The sequence below is a fragment of the Daphnia pulicaria genome, chromosome 6 (assembly GCF_021234035.1).
Source record: "Daphnia pulicaria isolate SC F1-1A chromosome 6, SC_F0-13Bv2, whole genome shotgun sequence".
Lineage (NCBI taxonomy): Eukaryota > Metazoa > Arthropoda > Branchiopoda > Diplostraca > Daphniidae > Daphnia > Daphnia pulicaria.
The window spans coordinates 22297046-22313392 of record NC_060918.1 but is presented as its reverse complement, the minus strand read 5'-3'; the positions used below and the strand labels follow the sequence as shown (position 1 = coordinate 22313392).

The following is a 16347-nucleotide window of genomic DNA, read 5'->3' as shown; positions in this document are numbered from 1 at the left end:
TTTTTAAGTTTAGTTTTTAGTTTAACATTTATCTTTTAACAATAGCCAATGGTTTTTACATTTAATTTTTACTATAACATTTAGCTTTTGCTTTTTAAATTAACTTTTAAAAATAGACTTTTGATTTTACATTTAGTTTTTTCTTTTAAAATTACATTTACAAATTTAACAAAAATTTAACAAAAGTTTTTACTTTTAGTTTTTACTTTACAAAATATGTTTGAAAAATTGTTTAATTTATGATGTTCGAAAAATGGCACTAAAGTATTGCCATAGAGTGGCCGGGACTTACGTAGGCTATGGATTAGCCAGTACCAGACATCAATCAACCAGTGATCAGATGATAGCAATTTTAACTTTTCAGCTAATTTGTAATGCTGCACCTGGACTTATTGGATAAAAGCAAAGTTTGTAAAGAAATGAGAAACTTGCTTGTGTATTTTAATCATTTCTGAATTGTCGTAACACTTCTTGGTTTAAATTTTAACATCTAATGGTTGCACGACTTGCACCACAGACGAGAATCAACATAATAAAAACGAACATTCGCGAACTTCAACTAACAACTTAAAAACAACACCAACAAACGGTTCAACGGTAGCTCGCACGGAAAGTCCTGATTTTCTGATAAATAACTGGAAAAACAGCTTCTTTCGATATCGGGACACTAGGCTTTCCACGTCGCTTAACTTGGGAGATCTTCTTTATCACCATCTCTGTAGACTAAATGGTAATTATCTATAGACTAAATATGCTTCGAATATGAAAATACCATAAATTGAATCGAGTTGTCGCGGACTGAGTGACTTTGATGTATTTTCCGTCTTCAAAAAATAATTCTCTGGAAAAGCGGCTAAGGTAACTTTGCCGATGAAACCAACACTATCCGCCTTGAAAGCAAGTGCATCCAGCTCTCTCTATAGTCGAATAGAATATTACAATTTGGTTGGGTTTCAAAAGATTCATTCACAATATTACCTCACTTAATTGAATTACGCGTACTTCTCGGTCATTACCACTTCGGTCTTGTTGTTGAGCGTTGGGGATAACTGGCTCCTCAGATCTGCTATAACCATTTTCTCTTTTCCAAAAGTTTATCTCTTTTTCCATTATGGTGGCGACCTCCCTTTTGGCCTCATGGTTGCAAGGCAACGACAACTTCAATGTTATGCCCGACAATAAGATTGCATTTTCGAAATACCTTCCGATGATTTCTGTAGATGCAATTAAATACTAAAATTTGAATAGTCTCCGATGAATAATAAATGCCATTACGAAAGAGTGCAATGAATTGCATGTTCGTTATATCAGCAAAACTGTGGTCTTCAAAATAACGATCAGGAAACGCAGCTAGCACTAAAAGCTCAATGAACTCGACACACGTAGAATTGTGTGCCATTCTGTTGATTTGTTCCTAAAATTAAACAACAACAAAATTAATTGGTCAATAAAAAAAATCTATTAACTTACCACTGTTAACGGAACAAGATCGTATTTCTCAAGTTCATTTTGCATAGTCTTAACCATGGAATGTTAACAAAAAATGTTTAGTGCTAGGCCTATATTGATAAAAAAATTTCAAAGAATTTTACCTCGTTTGAGGTGACAGGTCTCACTGACTCAAAGCGGTCATTTAGTTCCTTACATCTTGTGTCCAACGATTTCATGTGCTTTTCAAAAATTTTTATTCTCAAGTTGGTCTTGAAATCTATTGTAAACAAACTTATAATCAAATAAATAAAGAACTTTTTAAACAATTTTAAATTTACCCTTTGTGTCCACAATCATGATTCGGTCATTGAGATCATTGAAACGTTCCAACATCTTTTTCTCTTCCACTTTTTTTTCAAACATCCTTTTCTCTTCATATTCTTCGATTCGAGATTCTAGATCTTCAAATTCTTCTTTTGTCACATATCTGTTCCTGTCTTCTATAACTTGGACCACTTCCATCGAACGATTAGAATTATTACCCCTTTCCATAACTTGGCACACTTCTATCGAGCGGTTTATTGCCGCCATGTTTTCAGGCGAATCAACCAATTTAATATATCTGAGTGGACGCCCCAAATCGACAACTGTCGCCAACAAATAAAACTGAAGAAGGGCAATCAGTCCCAAGAAAAATTATTTCAGTATATGCTTAGGTGAATCAATATCAAAAAGAACAATTAGCCTTCAAAACAGAAAACCGACTAACACGAGGTCAACTAGATACTAGATTCTCAATTAAAGATGTAGCTACGTATTACAACAGGCCTGCCAACTTTTGAACTCGACGACAAACTTTGTCCTACCCACAGCTGACTCCGTGGCGCCACTAGACAGCCTTATGAAAATGTACAGCTAATGCGGCTACTTGCGGTAGACTTTAATTAAAATGGTTAAAATGAATAGGCCTGCAATAATTTCTAGCATCAGAAGTGAAGACAACACGACAAAATAAACTATTTAAAAACATTTTTTACTTGGTGCCATAAAGTCCAGTAGTGCGCTATAAAATCCGATCTCTTGCCGCGCCCTCTAGACCCGACATGGAATGTTTGAAATCTCTTTTTAATCTAAAAAACAATAAACTTGAAATTGCGAAATTCAGATGCCGGGATTCCCATTTTTAGGGGGAGAACGTTGTTTTTCTATTGTGAATAGTAAAGAAGATATCTTGTCTCAATTTTATTCTCATCAGCATATATGTACTCATCAATCAACACCACAACTCACCAAAATAACCCGTGTTCCGATTTCTTGCCCCTCCCAATAACATATATCGACCCATACCCTGGGTGGACAACCGCCATCTTATTTGGATGGTATAGGTCAGTTTCGTGTCGTAATTAGAATTTTCACGCTACACAAATTTAATTAATGTTTTTTTTTAACGCAAAACATGAAAATTGCCTAAAATTAGGGTCATTTCTCATCGTTGACTTATTACTGCCATCAAGTTTGAAATCGACATCATTATTGAGTTGATCAGTCGGAATATCGATTCTACCCTGGATTTTTTTATTGCGACACACTTAAAAATATTGCGCTAGACTTTTCCATCGAAAATGATAGCAAGCAAAAGAAAGTTAAATACCAGTTACCAGACTACCTGTGTCTAATACCTATCAGTGATCCAATATCAAATTTGCATAATTATATGGCAAGAGCCGTATTTACTTCGAGTTTTGGGCCAGCAACTCTAACGGAATTAAATCAATTACCGTGGTATGTACAACAGATTTGAATAATTCATGCAACCATTTTTGAAAAAAGTTCTTGCAAAAGGCTGGAAGCAATTCAAACTAGTGTTTTCTTTTTCTATTTCAATTCAAAAATTCAAAAAAAAAGGCTTCTTTCCAACTCAGACATCAAACCGCATAAAAATGCCAGCATTAAATATTTGAATTAAAAATAGTTTTGTTGTCCCAAATTCACGTAGACACTTTTTTCCAGAAATTGTTCATGGAGGACAAATATCTGTCACTGCCAGAAGCGTTCGGTTCTGTAAAAGGATAGACTAAAAGGGAAAAAAAGATACTTGACTTGTGTAGCTCCGCCTCGATACCTTTAGGGAACTATCCGGTCAAAAGATGTGTCGGGGATATTCTTTTCTTTAGCGAGTCTCTTGTTGAAGTTGGTCAGTGAAACTCTTGTTCGAAAAAACACCGTAACTTTATACAGATTCGTACGTGCTCAAGTTTACCTAGTGCGCCGGGTGGCAACACGCAACATCTTTCATTGCCTTTATGGGCCATCAAACGAGAACTTAAGGTGAGATTCTAGTGAATTAAAAATTAATTACAGATTGCGGTTAATTTTCACATAACAGAATTTCTTATTAAAGTTAAAGCAGTTTTTCATTAGTTATAGAAGCTAGTTGGTGGTGAAATCTAATCAAGTTAATTCATCAAATCTCTTGTAAACAACTAAAAAAATGAAATTAAATCAGAAAAAAGAATCTTAATTTCAACCGGTTTTCTTTGCATACATTAGGGTCGTCTGGTCTAGTTTAAAAAAAAATAAAAATTTAAAAGTTGCGTTGCTACATATAGCCGCTAGTTACAGAAATTCTGGGTTTTCTAAAGAAATGTTAGATCATTTTTAGAGAGGAATCGCCAGCAACAATTTCAAATTTAAAAAAATAAATAAAGAAATGGATAACAAGGCATTCGAAGACGTAAGTAAAAACTCAAAACTAAAGTTTAGAAAACCTGAATCCATTGATCATCCGATACAGTCAATCGAAAATGAAGAAAATTGTGTGGTGGAAGAAAAGGTGAATAACATACCCATCGATGTTATTTCTGACACACAAGTTGGAAAGATGAAGAATGAAACCGACGCCAGCAGTTCATACCGAACAGGTTATCAAGGCCAAATGGAAATTCTTCCTACCTTGCACGAATTGCATAATCCAGCGGCTGAAAGTCAACAGCAGCAGGTGTTTAGCCGACAGCAACTGAACAAATTAGAGTTCATTACTTATTTTTCTCATAGGAAATGAGGGTAACGAAAGCAAGAGAATTTGCGGATGGAAGCCGATTTAAAGTGTCAACCTACGTCCCAACCGGAATAGAAATGGAAAACATTCCGCAAGGATCAGCCCAAATTGGAAACGACAATTCAATCACAGGTTTAACCAATCGAAAGGGAAGTGTAGCGACTGTTTCCTCGCATGACAGGAATCGAAAAATGAGCCGTGATGTCATCCCCAGTATAGAACATTACAGAACACAACCAACACAACAGGTTCAAACGACCGTCAGGCGGCCCACAATGAACGAATTATGCAATCCTGCAAACGAGGAGGTACAACTACAACATACCAATGAGGTACAACAACTGGACATCATCTGCTACTAAATCAACTTTAATATTAAATACATTCTTGGCAGACGACAATTGATGAAAGTCAAAATGAAATGGAAAAAGAACCTGTTGTGGAAACTGTCAAATTTGGGTGGATCGAAGGCGTTTTAATCCGAAACATGATGAGCATCTGGGGTGTTATGCTCTTCTTGCGACTCTCCTGGGTGGTGGCCCAAGCGGGAATAGGTGGGATATTTATTAAACTACATTCCTGAAAAAAGAAATGAATCAAAATGAATTTACCGTAAAGGCGAAACGTTGGTCATCATTGCCATTTCAACGTTCATTACTTTGGTGACGGCCTTGTCCATGTCTGCCATATCAACAAATGGAGAAATAGGAGGAGGTAAAAATAAAATTTTATTCTCTGGTCTCCTTATTGGGAATAACATTTCTTTTACCTGTTACAGGTGGCACTTATTTCGTCATGTAAGTTTCCAAACTCAAGCCATAAAAAAAATTCTAGAAAAAAAACAAATTATTTTGAGGAAATTAGGTCAAGGGTTTTGGGTCCGGAATTTGGCGGATCCATCGGAATCATCTTCGCAATCGCCAACGCGATGGATTGCTCCCTTAATGTCGTCGGATTCGCTCAAGCATTGCAGGACATGATGTTGGAATACGGCGGAGTAATTATCATCGACGGAGCAGATAATGACATCCGCATCATCGGAACTGTCACGATGATATTTATCACAGCAATCTGTGGTCTGGGATCCCAGTACGAAACAAAGGTTAATTATTTCAATGAATCAAATTAGCATGGCAACTAAATAACTATTACAACTTACCTTGAAAACAGATGAAAGACATCATGTTTGTTATCATGTTGGCGTCATTAGCTAATTTCTTAGCCGGAAGTATTATGGGGCCATCGTCCGAGTTGGAAGAAGCAAGAGGATTCATTGGCTACAGCGGTATCTTTGACAAAAAAACAAATTAGTAAAATTAATTCATTTAAACAAATCTAAATCACATTTAGTGGATTTACTCACCGAGAATTGGGATCCAGCTTACACCATCACCGGAGGACAAATGCAGAATTTCATTTCCGTGTTTTCCGTTTACTTTCCAGCTAGTATTGGTATCCTCGCCGGAGCTAATGTTTCCGGTGACCTAAAGGTTAAATCACTTATTAATACAAAATAAAGATCGATTAACCTAATTAACCAATTTTTTTTAGAACCCAAATTCGGCTATTCCCAAAGGAACGATCTTGGCCATTATTATTTGCAGCATCTCTTACGCCGGAGTGGCCATCATTTGTGCTGCCACAGTGGCACGGCAAGGTTCGAATAAATTCCATCAAGTTTGAAATATAATCCTGTAATAACGATTACTGGATATCACTTGCAGCTACTGGACGTGTTATGGACTTGGCTAACGGCACCTATTTAAATTGCACTGCTGCTGGCAATAGTTCAGATTGCACGAGCGGACTCTATTATGATTACCAGGTAGGCAAAACTAGTTTGAATTGCGGAAATTTAATAGTTTCTCATTCCTATTTATTCAGGCAATGTCTTTGGTCTCTGCCTTTGCTCCACTGAACTATGTCGGTTGCATCGCTGCTACAATCAGTTCAGCCCTTTCGGATTTTGTTTCTTGCCCGGCATTGCTTGAAGTCATCGCTGCGGATGAACTCTATCCTTACTGGATGGTCGGCGTTTGGGGGAAAACTTACGGGAAATCAAAGCAACCGCTTCGGGCCTTTGCCTTCACTTTTGTGTTGGCATTAGCTTTCGTCCTTATTGGTAAATAGGGCCACTCTCTTGATTAAACTACTAAATTTACTAACGCAATTTGAATTTTTCAGCCCAGCTAGACATGATAGCCTTGCTGATTTCCGATTTCTTCCTCGCCACGTTTGCTCTGATGAATTTCTCAACATTTCACGTTAGTTTAATCAAACCGATCGGATGGCGACCTACCTTTAAAGTAACTAGACATTTTGGTTTAAGGCTGAATCATTTAGCATAATAATTTTATTCTTACCTTCAGTATTACAACACTTGGCTGAGTCTGTTGACGGGCCTATTGTCCGTCGCCTCCATGATCCTCATCAGTCTTCCTATAGCCATGATAACAATTGGCATTGTCTCGTTTTTCTACATGGTGGTCCTCTATCGAAAACCAGGTAAGACACTGAAATATTAAACAAACAAAACATGGAATTAAATTCGCTTTCTCAAAGAGGTGAACTGGGGATCATCGACTCAAGCACAAACGTATCGGGCCGCTTTGACGAGTATCCAACAACTCGTTCACATCGAGGAACACGTCAAGAATTACAGGCCACAAATTTTAGTTCTAACGGGACTCCCCAACACTCGCCCAGCTCTGGTAGACTTTGCCTATCTCATCTGTAAAAATAATTCCCTGATGGTCTGCGGAAATGTTGTCGAGGTATGGACGTTTTAAATCCTATAATTCAATGCCTTTATACTAATTAAATTGATCAAAAAAGGAACGATTAACATTTGAAATGCGGTCAAAGCTGCAACAAAAAGCTTATCGATACCTGCGATTCACCAACATCAAAGGATTCTGTTCCGTTGCGGATAATTCAAATCTCCACACGGGCGTGGCGGCCATGCTGGGCCTTTCTGGCGTTGGTAAAGTGAAGCCCAACATCCTGATGATGGGATACAAAAACGATTGGTTAACCTGCGATAAAAAATCATTGGATGATTATGTGTTGACTATACAGTAAGTTAAGGCTACAGTATTAAAAACATAAATAATGAAAATTTAATATTCTTTACAGTACAGGGTTCGAAATGCACGTGGGAGTTACCATCCTCCGATTACAAGAAGGTCTCGACTGTTCAGAAATTTTGGCTGACATAGACGACCTGATCCTGAACAAGCTCTCCAAAGATCAGAGTTCAAGTCATCAAGCGTACGAATGGTCGGTTACCAGCAACGGTTCAAACTTTTCACCGAATCCAGACTCGTCAAATGGTAATTTTAAAAATAATTCTAGAGTTGCGAGTTCAATCAGCAAAATTTTATTTTCAGAAAACAACGTGAATGTTATTGGAGAAGACTCGTCATTCGATCCAAGTGAACGAAGACGAACTGTAGTACTTGGAACAAGAAACAAGAAAAGCAAAAAGAGCAAAAAATTAGCTATTACTTTTAGGTACAATAAGACTTGAGTTTGTTTAGAATTTTGGTTTCATTTTTGTTTTTAAACAGAGACCCAGAAGGAAATGAATTGCCGAAAAGTGTCATGAACAAGATCATCTTGTTCCAAAAGAAACAGAAAAAGGACACCATCGATATTTGGTGGTTGAGCGACGATGGAGGTAGAAATAACGAGTTTATAAGTAAACCAGTTTCCCTAAATCTTGTCTACGTGACTAGGTTTGACACTTCTTTTGCCGGTCATCATCAACAGCAGATCAAATTGGTCAGACACTCGACTGCGCATTTTCTGTACAGCGTCCGGCGTCCACGAGTTGGAACAAGAACAACAAGGGTTGGTTTTTCAGTAATTCCATATTAAGAGGATTTATAACAAAATTCCTTCACCTTTCTAGGATGGCAGTTTTACTATCCAAATTCCGGATCGATTATTCCGACCTTGTGATTATCAGCGACGTTGACGAAGCTCCCAAAAAGAAAACCAAGAAATGGTTCGATGGACTTATTCGACCTTTCCTCGAACCGAGGACAAACGGTACGTCCTACTACAGCTCCTATTAAATTCTATTTTGGATTTTAACTTTATTCAAAATCAGGGCCTCGCATAACTGAGGAGGAACTCGAAATTTTCCAATACAAAACGAATCGTCATCTCAAATTAAGAGAATTACTCCTGGATCACTCTTCGGATTCCAACATGGTTGTGATGTAAGAAAACTATAAATTATCTTTTAACAATCAAATCAGAAGTTAATTTTTATTCATTTTCCTAAACAGGACTTTACCGATGCCTCGAAGCGAAACTCTGAGTGCTCCACTGTACATGGCCTGGCTGGAAGCTCTCACTGCTAATATGCCTCCGTTTATGCTCGTCCGTGGAAATCAAACATCCGTTTTGACATTTTACGTCTAAAATCTTCATAGGTTAAAATTTTCTTTTCAATCGAGCCATTGAATTTGACCATTTTCAAAAATCGCGCACACTATAGTTGAATCGTTGTTACGTAAAAATTGAATAAAACAAATAATTAATAAAGCTGCCAACTTAATCTAATGGAAATTAGCAGCTTTAAAAATTTGGAATAAATTATTAAATTATAAACAGCTGCGAGGAAAATTGATAACGTCACTCATTCCCTTTCCCCACACATGTTTTGATATTTAAAACACGAGGGCAGGCAATATAATGGCATCGACAACTGCTCAAACACATGAATGATTTTCTATGTTAATTTGTACATCCGCAAAGTCATCTTAATACACGGCACACCTTCACTAACTACGCACACGAAAACATTTTCTATAGAGAAAAAAAAACATCTCTATTAGCCGCAGCTGCGTCACACACATGTGTTGAAAAAAAAATAAAATAAAAGCTACCCATTACAAACTTCAACAACGGTGAATGAGTGATTTGAGTGAAGCAAACAACGTCAGTTGAGCACCAGTCGCTCTTTCTTTGACACTTCTCTGTCAATACTGCCAATTCTAAACCAGAATTCATTTTTGGAATAACACAAATGCTGGCCAGCACATTCCATCATCAAAATGACCGGAACGATTCAGGAAAACTTGCGACAGGATTAGGAGATTTATACAACGAAACACCCGTCAAATCAAAACGAAGTTACAATACTGTCAAAAAATTATCAAAATCACAAGCCACACAATTATGTCTAGTTTGCGGTGATTTAGCTTCAGGTTTTCATTACGGCGTTCTCTCTTGCGAAGGATGCAAAGGTACACAATTAATTATAAAATAATTTTTTTCGTCATTAATCTAACCAAAATCCATTGCAGGATTCTTTCGGCGGAGTATAGTGAAGAAAGAAGTTTACCAGTGCAAATACGATAGCAGTTGCGACATTGACATGTACATGAGGCGCAAGTGCCAACAATGCCGGTTGAAAAAGTGCCTGACGGTTGGCATGCGCTCGGAAGGAAAAGTCTCGACGACGGTGAGTGTCGTCATGAAATCGGCCAGGGGAAAAGAAACGACCAAACAAATCAGCGCCGATGTCGAGAATTTAATCAACCGACTGATTTACTACCAGGCGGAATTTGAAGTACCCTCTGAAGACGACATGAAAAAGATTTCGGTAAATAAATCGCACTTAAAAAATTCATTTGAAAAAAAATAAAAACACGGAACACGCATAAAGATGCCAGGAATGTACGAATCGGAAGCCGAATTTCAATTCAAACACATGACCGAGATGACGATCCTGACGGTGAAATTGACGGTGGATTTTTCCAAACGATTGCCCGGCTTCGATTCGTTACTCCGCCAGGATCAAATCACGCTACTCAAAGCCTGTTCGAGCGAGGTGATGATGTTGCGTTGCGCCCGACGCTACGATCCCAAAACGGATTCGATCCTCTTCGCCAACAACTCGTCGTACACTCGAGAAACGTACCGCATTGCCGGACTCGGCGACACGGTTGATTCGATTTTCCGCTTTGGCAAAACACTTTGCCAAATGAAAATCGACAATGCAGAGTACGCACTTCTCACGGCCATTGATATTTTCTCGGGTGGGAATGTTGTTGAGAGTTTTTAGCAAAATTGGAATTGACGTGAATTTGACTATAACTTTAGAAAGATCTGGATTGGTGGAGGCTCGAAAAGTGGAAAACATTCAAAATATTTACGTTGAAGCACTGCAAGATTACGTGGTGAATCAACGAACGTATCGCCCAATGAACCATTTAGCTAAGCTCCTATCGATCCTAATTGAGTTGCGCACGCTCAGCAACCTTAACTCTCAAATGTGCAACTCGTTGAAGCTCAAAAACAAGAAACTGCCACCTATTCTAGTCGAAATATGGGATGTCTAATTTTAAGGTGAAAAAGAAATTAATTTAATTAAAAAACAATATGGGAATACACTAATTAAATAACGCACAAGAGAAAATCGCTTGCAAGTTTGGAATGGCGACGTAGTGGAGAGAGCGAGGGCAACAACCGATGTTCAGAATATAAATCAAATTGCGTATTGTAATCGTGATTAAGCAGTTTTACTACAGAGCTCAATGAAACCCATACAAGTCAATAACATGTGCGTATCATAACTATTTTAAACAGATGAGTGATGAACTGATTAAGTCCAAATCAAATATTGTTTAGGAACACGCAAATTGTCAACATACAGTATGACCACAAGCTGTTGACAGATAGAGGTTTAATGTTCAACTAGGTTTCTATGTACTTAGTAGGCCCTACATGCAAAAACCCTTGATAAAGACATAATGATGTTCTTCCCAGGCTAAGATAACAAGGTTTCAATATTTTGAAATCACATCAACAACCGAATAGTTACCAAACGAATTAATTTTCTCAGAAATAGAAATAGCCTCTGAGAATAGCTATTGTGCCGCAAAATGAACCTCATCGCTGTTTGCGAGAAGCGCATGACGAATTGTATATGAAAAAGCCGAACCGATTGAACGCAAAATGAAAAGAGAACTTTCCCAAGCATTACGCATTGAATTAATAAAATTGGTAATGACAAAACAATGGGAAATCAGTAACATACATACAGTCATAGGAACCGAATCCATAATTCGGTTAAAAATTGTGATAGTTAAGTGTTGCTGAACCCAAGATTCATTGCCATGACAGCCTGAACATCGTCTGCTTGTTGAAGTGTTTTGAATTTTGTGCTTTTGCTTATTTCTTTTAAATCGAAAAAACAAAAATACAAAATAAAAGTCTACGAAAACCATTTAAGTATCTGTGAAAATGCTCAATCTTTTTTTAAAGAAAAACAAACTGTTTCATCTCAACAAATGTTATCATCAATTTTCTAGTTCTTCATTAATCAAAGGCATTTGGGTAACAACTATTTTAAACTTACAATGATTTTTTTTTAATGGTAGCTTTTAAATTTAGAAAACAAATGAAACAAAGCCAAGGTGTTTTCACACATCAAGATCACAACAAAGTCTCATACTTGGAATAGAAACTAGCTGTGATGATACAGGTGCCGCAATTGTTGACTCTAAAGGCAACATAATAGGAGAGGCCTTGCATTCTCAACTGCAAACCCACTTGGCGTAAGAACATTTTTGATAAATAATCTGAAGGAATATTTAAACTGAATTCTGACTAGTATGGGTGGGATTATTCCTCCAATAGCAAGAGATCTACATATTCAAAATATCTCTCAAATTGTGGAAACTGCCCTTCAAAATGCAAATTTGGAAGTCAAAGATCTTGATGCAATTGCAGCAACAGTAAAACCAGGAATGCCGCTTTCCCTGGTAGTAGGCACTGAATTCGCCAAGCAACTGTGCAAAACATGGAATGTTCCATTCATACCCATTCATCACATGGAAGCCCATGCCCTGACAGCTCGAATGGTGGAAAAGGTAAAATTCAATTCGATCAAGTCTGGCTTTCTCATAATTTTCACGCAACTGTTTATCTTTGGAAGGTCGATTTCCCCTTTCTAGTGCTCTTAGTCTCTGGTGGACACTGTTTACTGGCTGTGGCGAAAAATGTCGATGAATTTCTCTTGCTGGGAGAAAGCGTCGACAGTGCCCCTGGAGAAGTGCTCGATAAAGTATGGTTTAATATTCATACCGCACTAATATATAAAAACTAACTACATGTTTTATTTTTTTTAAATAAAAGGTTGCTAGAAGACTCAAATTGAGAAACATGCCTGCCTTTTCTACTTTATCCGGCGGGAAAGCTATTGAAATGTTGGCTACGCAAGGCGACGTTACTTCCTTTGAATACGGAAATCAACCAATGTTTAAATATAATGACTGGTATTGAGAAACTTTTAAATTGCGAGCTTTACGGTAAAAAGTAATTCTGTCTGTTTTAAAAGTTCCTTTAGCTTCACCGGATTGAGAGAAAAAGTCTACAAACATATAGGACGCGAAGAAATCATTCACAGTAAGCTACAGACAAGATTTATCTGGAGAAAGCCAAGTGAAATTGATGTGTTTCTTTTGCAGACACGGAAGCAGATCAAGTGCTACCGTCTGCTGCCAACTTGTGCGCAAGTTTCCAGCACGCTCTATTTTCCCACATCTGCAGACGACTACAACGCGGAATGCATTACGTGGACATGAAACAAATGATACCGGAAGGCCCAAGAAAGTTGGTACAAAAGCCGCTTCAATCGTGACTTGTATGATTACTGGTGACAGACGGTACGGTTTAAAAATTACCTAGGTTGTATCCGGAGGCGTGGCATGCAACGACTACTTCCGCAAATACCTGAGCATTATCTGCGCCGAAATGGGCTACACCCTTGTTTGCCCACCGCCGAAGCTATGCACCGATAACGGAATCATGATTGCCTGGAACGGGATGGAAAAATGGACGGCAGGTATTGGAATCGCCAAAAATGCCGACGACATCGACGCCATAGACATTGAACCCAAGTAAACACATTTTTAAAAAATTCACTTCATGGCGTGAAATTAAAATTATCCTTAATTATAAATAGGGCGAAATTAGGCGTCGATATGACAGAAGACGTGCGGAACATGAACATATCTCTGAAAAAGAAGTGGATTAAATTGCTGCCAAAGAAAGTGAATGTTAGTCAGTAATAAAAATGCCTTAAACTAATTCGACTACATTCTATTTACATTAAATCAACTTTAATACATCCTGCTAGGGAGGGAATAACAGTTGACTAAGAAGAAACACTACAGTTGATAGTTGTTAGTCCATGCAAGTGTGGTTCACTGGGTAGAAGAAAATGGAATGTCGTCCTTGCACTTACAATTTAGTTGGAGTTCATGATCTTTTCATAATCTTTTTGGTCCTGCAGCATTTTCATAAACACTCTGTACTTGCGATCGTGGAACCTGAAAATTTAAATCGTAAAATTTACTAGAATAAGCGCTCTCACGGTTATTCGATATTTCAATCGTACTTTCTGTCTTGTTGGTTCGGTTGAATTGTTTTTCCATGACCACCCATTTTGATCATTGCTTCGTTGAGAGAGGAGAAATGCGTTGAAGCGCAGGCTCCCAGCATCGCTGAACCGAGAAGAACAGACTCTTTCTTGTTGGGGAGAACAACGGGCAGACCAACGGCGTCGGCCATAGTGACAGCGAACAAGTCGATTTTGGTCAATCCACCGCAAAGCAACAAACACCCAATTTCCACGTCGCGTTCTCTCATAGATTCGATTATATGACGAGTCCCATACTAAAAAAGAAAATAATCATTAGTTTATTATCTACAAAAATGCTGCGTGGGAGGTAAGATAACTTACGCATAAAGCCTGAATGGTGGCCAGGTAATGCAACGCTAGGTTCTCTTCTGACGCGTCCAAAGTCATACCGCAAATCTACCAATAAAATATTTTAATGTCAGTTTTATTTTTCCTCCAGATTTTCTGTAGTGCCTTACCATGCCTTTAACATTAGGGTCCGCTAAAGGAGAGCGATTGCCATGAAAATCCGGCCACACATGGACATCTTTAGTCAAATTGGAAACGGGTCGTCCAGTCGGGCGTGACATGGTATGGAGGATTCGAGAAAGTTCTTCGGCAATGGAAATCGTTGACGGCAATCGCTCTTTTAACGACGTATAACACGGATGCGTCTCGACGATATGGTCCAATAATTTCCCAGTAGCGCTTTGCCCGCCTTCCAACAACCACATTCCCGGCAGTAAGACATCGGCGTATGGACCCCACACTCCATTGACAAATGTCGGTTGAGATACGCTCAGCATATGGCACGTTGAAGTACCGCAAATGAGTGCTGTGCGAATGTTGATTTAAATATTAATGGTGTTTGCAGATTTATACATCATGTCTTCTCAATTACCTAGTCTCTGATCCACTGGAGCATCGGCATGACAAGCAAATAATCCAAGGGCTCCTGCATATGCATCAATCAGGGAAGTGCCGACCGGAGTGCCTGGTTTTAATCCCAACTCATGGGCAACAGAAAATGTCAGACCTGAGCCTTGTGGAGAGCCAGGGAATTTGATGTTGCTTCCTATCATTATAAATTAAATTGAATATTTCCATATATATCTGACAAAGATGTGACTGTCTTAACATACCAATGAGACTTGCATTGTTTTCTAAAAGTTCTTGTAGTCCAACTAGCTCAAACAAGTCACTGGGCCAACCGTGACACCCAGATTCATCAACTATGTAGTTCCATTTGCATACCACACTGCAAAGGGATCTAAACAAAAACATTTATAAGTATGTAGTAGGCCTAATGACTTGGATGTGTTTACTACAATTCAAATTGTACCTAGCATCACTATTAGTGGCCTTCCATGTCAGAAAGTCTGGCAGGTCCATGAATTTCTTAGTCTGATACCAAGTTTCACAGAGATTTCTTTTAAGCCAAAGAAGTTTTGGAAGCTGCATCTCAATGGAAACTTTTCCTCCGACATATTGAAAGGCAGAATGATTCAAAGCATTGATGACTTCAGTCTCCTGGACTGCTCTGTGGTCCATCCACATGATAACATTTTGCTCGTGTTCCCCTATATTTAAGAATTAATGTTGAGCATGCATCATGATTTGACAGACATTAGCCTAGTACCTGTTGGGCTAACCGTTATTGGCTTATCTTCATTGTCAAGAGCCACCAGCGAACATGTAGCATCAAACCCAATTCCTACAAATGAAATAAGAGATTAACATAACATAAAAATCAATCTAATGCCCCAAAAAAACCAACCTGCAACAGAATCTGCATCAATGCCCTCAACCACTTCCTACCAAAGAAATGAAAGTTGCAAATCAAAACTAGAAAGCAAAACATGAACATAGTTGAATAAGTTTACTTTAATGACTTTGCAGCAAGATTCCCAAATATCATCAGATGACTGTTGATAAAAATCGCCTTTCGTTCCTTTTGGATTCCAAATCTTTATCTCGTGGGTCGCATTTTGCAGCAATCGGCCGGTTTGATCAAAAATTCCAGCTCTCACACTAGAACAATATACTGGACGATCAGTGCAAATTATTAAGCTGGACAAATTGTCGTGATTTTCACCTTGCTGTCCCAACGTCGACACCAATGAAATATACCGCCATCTTTACGTTTGATTTCACCGCCTGGTCTCAAGTGAACAGTGTTGAACGTTCCCTAAGGTTATTAAAAAAGGATACTATTATTGTGTTTTTAACTAGGACATGGCAAAGATAATGGTGATCGATAAGGGATAGTATATCTTTCGATTTCGATAGACCAATAATAGTTTTTTAGATACATGATGTCTTATCACATCAGCAGGTGTGTCAGCGTATTTAATGTCAATCAAATCACAAGGACCTAATTTGCATTGTCACGATAGCCCATCAATCACTGCTCATGAATAGGTTATAACATGATCAT

The 16347-nt window shown here is 38.2% G+C and overlaps 5 protein-coding genes and 1 long non-coding RNA gene across 15 annotated transcripts; 3 read left to right on the top strand and 3 right to left on the bottom strand.

Annotated features, from left to right (window-relative positions):
- Positions 1 to 412: 412 nt before the first annotated feature.
- On the bottom strand, positions 413 to 2230 carry LOC124342761. Its single transcript, XM_046795904.1, has 7 exons — positions 1770 to 2230; positions 1593 to 1708; positions 1471 to 1518; positions 1276 to 1414; positions 979 to 1214; positions 773 to 917; positions 413 to 716 (listed from the first exon to the last, which is right to left on the bottom strand). Exons 1-7 carry the CDS (start codon positions 2020 to 2022, stop codon positions 592 to 594), a joined length of 1062 nt encoding a protein of 353 aa, XP_046651860.1. The 5' UTR covers positions 2023 to 2230; the 3' UTR covers positions 413 to 591.
- Positions 2231 to 3606: 1376 nt separating this feature from the next.
- LOC124342565 (solute carrier family 12 member 3-like) lies at positions 3607 to 9289 on the top strand. Of its 6 annotated transcripts, none has more exons than XM_046795559.1 (24): positions 3607 to 3759; positions 4094 to 4165; positions 4226 to 4429; positions 4486 to 4821; positions 4884 to 5043; positions 5108 to 5203; positions 5268 to 5286; positions 5354 to 5591; positions 5660 to 5774; positions 5840 to 5979; positions 6041 to 6146; positions 6214 to 6314; positions 6374 to 6611; positions 6674 to 6795; positions 6859 to 6994; positions 7052 to 7263; positions 7325 to 7566; positions 7625 to 7821; positions 7879 to 8002; positions 8059 to 8168; positions 8227 to 8341; positions 8403 to 8542; positions 8604 to 8715; positions 8785 to 9289. In XM_046795559.1, exons 2-24 carry the CDS (start codon positions 4142 to 4144, stop codon positions 8918 to 8920), a joined length of 3423 nt encoding a protein of 1140 aa, XP_046651515.1. In that variant the 5' UTR covers positions 3607 to 3759; positions 4094 to 4141; the 3' UTR covers positions 8921 to 9289. The 6 variants fall into 6 exon arrangements, with proteins under 6 accessions (XP_046651515.1, XP_046651514.1, XP_046651517.1 ...); XM_046795558.1 differs by having other exon boundaries at positions 4083 to 4165; XM_046795561.1 differs by having other exon boundaries at positions 3608 to 3759; positions 4074 to 4165.
- On the bottom strand, positions 4928 to 5417 carry LOC124342970. Its single transcript, XR_006919043.1, has 3 exons — positions 5259 to 5417; positions 5101 to 5170; positions 4928 to 5017 (listed from the first exon to the last, which is right to left on the bottom strand). It is a non-coding gene; the product is annotated as an uncharacterized LOC124342970 (long non-coding RNA).
- LOC124342670 (FGGY carbohydrate kinase domain-containing protein-like) lies at positions 6895 to 16278 on the bottom strand. 5 transcript variants are annotated; one of them, XR_006918921.1, is made up of 14 exons: positions 16006 to 16278; positions 15794 to 15941; positions 15688 to 15724; positions 15550 to 15624; positions 15253 to 15490; positions 15053 to 15180; positions 14812 to 14985; positions 14390 to 14745; positions 14253 to 14327; positions 13908 to 14185; positions 13755 to 13839; positions 13192 to 13323; positions 7379 to 7524; positions 6895 to 7002 (listed from the first exon to the last, which is right to left on the bottom strand). XR_006918921.1 is itself a non-coding variant. In XM_046795761.1 (11 exons), exons 1-11 carry the CDS (start codon positions 16044 to 16046, stop codon positions 13758 to 13760), a joined length of 1632 nt encoding a protein of 543 aa, XP_046651717.1. In that variant the 5' UTR covers positions 16047 to 16276; the 3' UTR covers positions 13522 to 13757. The 5 variants fall into 5 exon arrangements, 1 of the variants encoding a protein (XP_046651717.1); XR_006918920.1 differs by lacking the exon at positions 13192 to 13323; XR_006918923.1 differs by lacking the exons at positions 6895 to 7002; positions 13192 to 13323 and adding an exon at positions 7203 to 7281.
- Positions 9296 to 11840, top strand: LOC124342747 (ecdysone receptor-like). Its single transcript, XM_046795886.1, has 4 exons — positions 9296 to 9747; positions 9808 to 10106; positions 10170 to 10542; positions 10607 to 11840. The coding sequence occupies exons 1-4, from the start codon at positions 9528 to 9530 to the stop codon at positions 10843 to 10845; spliced, it is 1131 nt and encodes a 376-aa protein (XP_046651842.1). The 5' UTR covers positions 9296 to 9527; the 3' UTR covers positions 10846 to 11840.
- LOC124342715 (probable tRNA N6-adenosine threonylcarbamoyltransferase, mitochondrial) lies at positions 11638 to 13673 on the top strand. The gene is made up of 9 exons (XM_046795842.1): positions 11638 to 11842; positions 11900 to 12063; positions 12120 to 12378; positions 12444 to 12572; positions 12644 to 12783; positions 12846 to 12913; positions 12976 to 13124; positions 13196 to 13407; positions 13473 to 13673. The coding sequence occupies exons 1-9, from the start codon at positions 11750 to 11752 to the stop codon at positions 13576 to 13578; spliced, it is 1320 nt and encodes a 439-aa protein (XP_046651798.1). The 5' UTR covers positions 11638 to 11749; the 3' UTR covers positions 13579 to 13673.
- Positions 16279 to 16347: the final 69 nt, after the last annotated feature.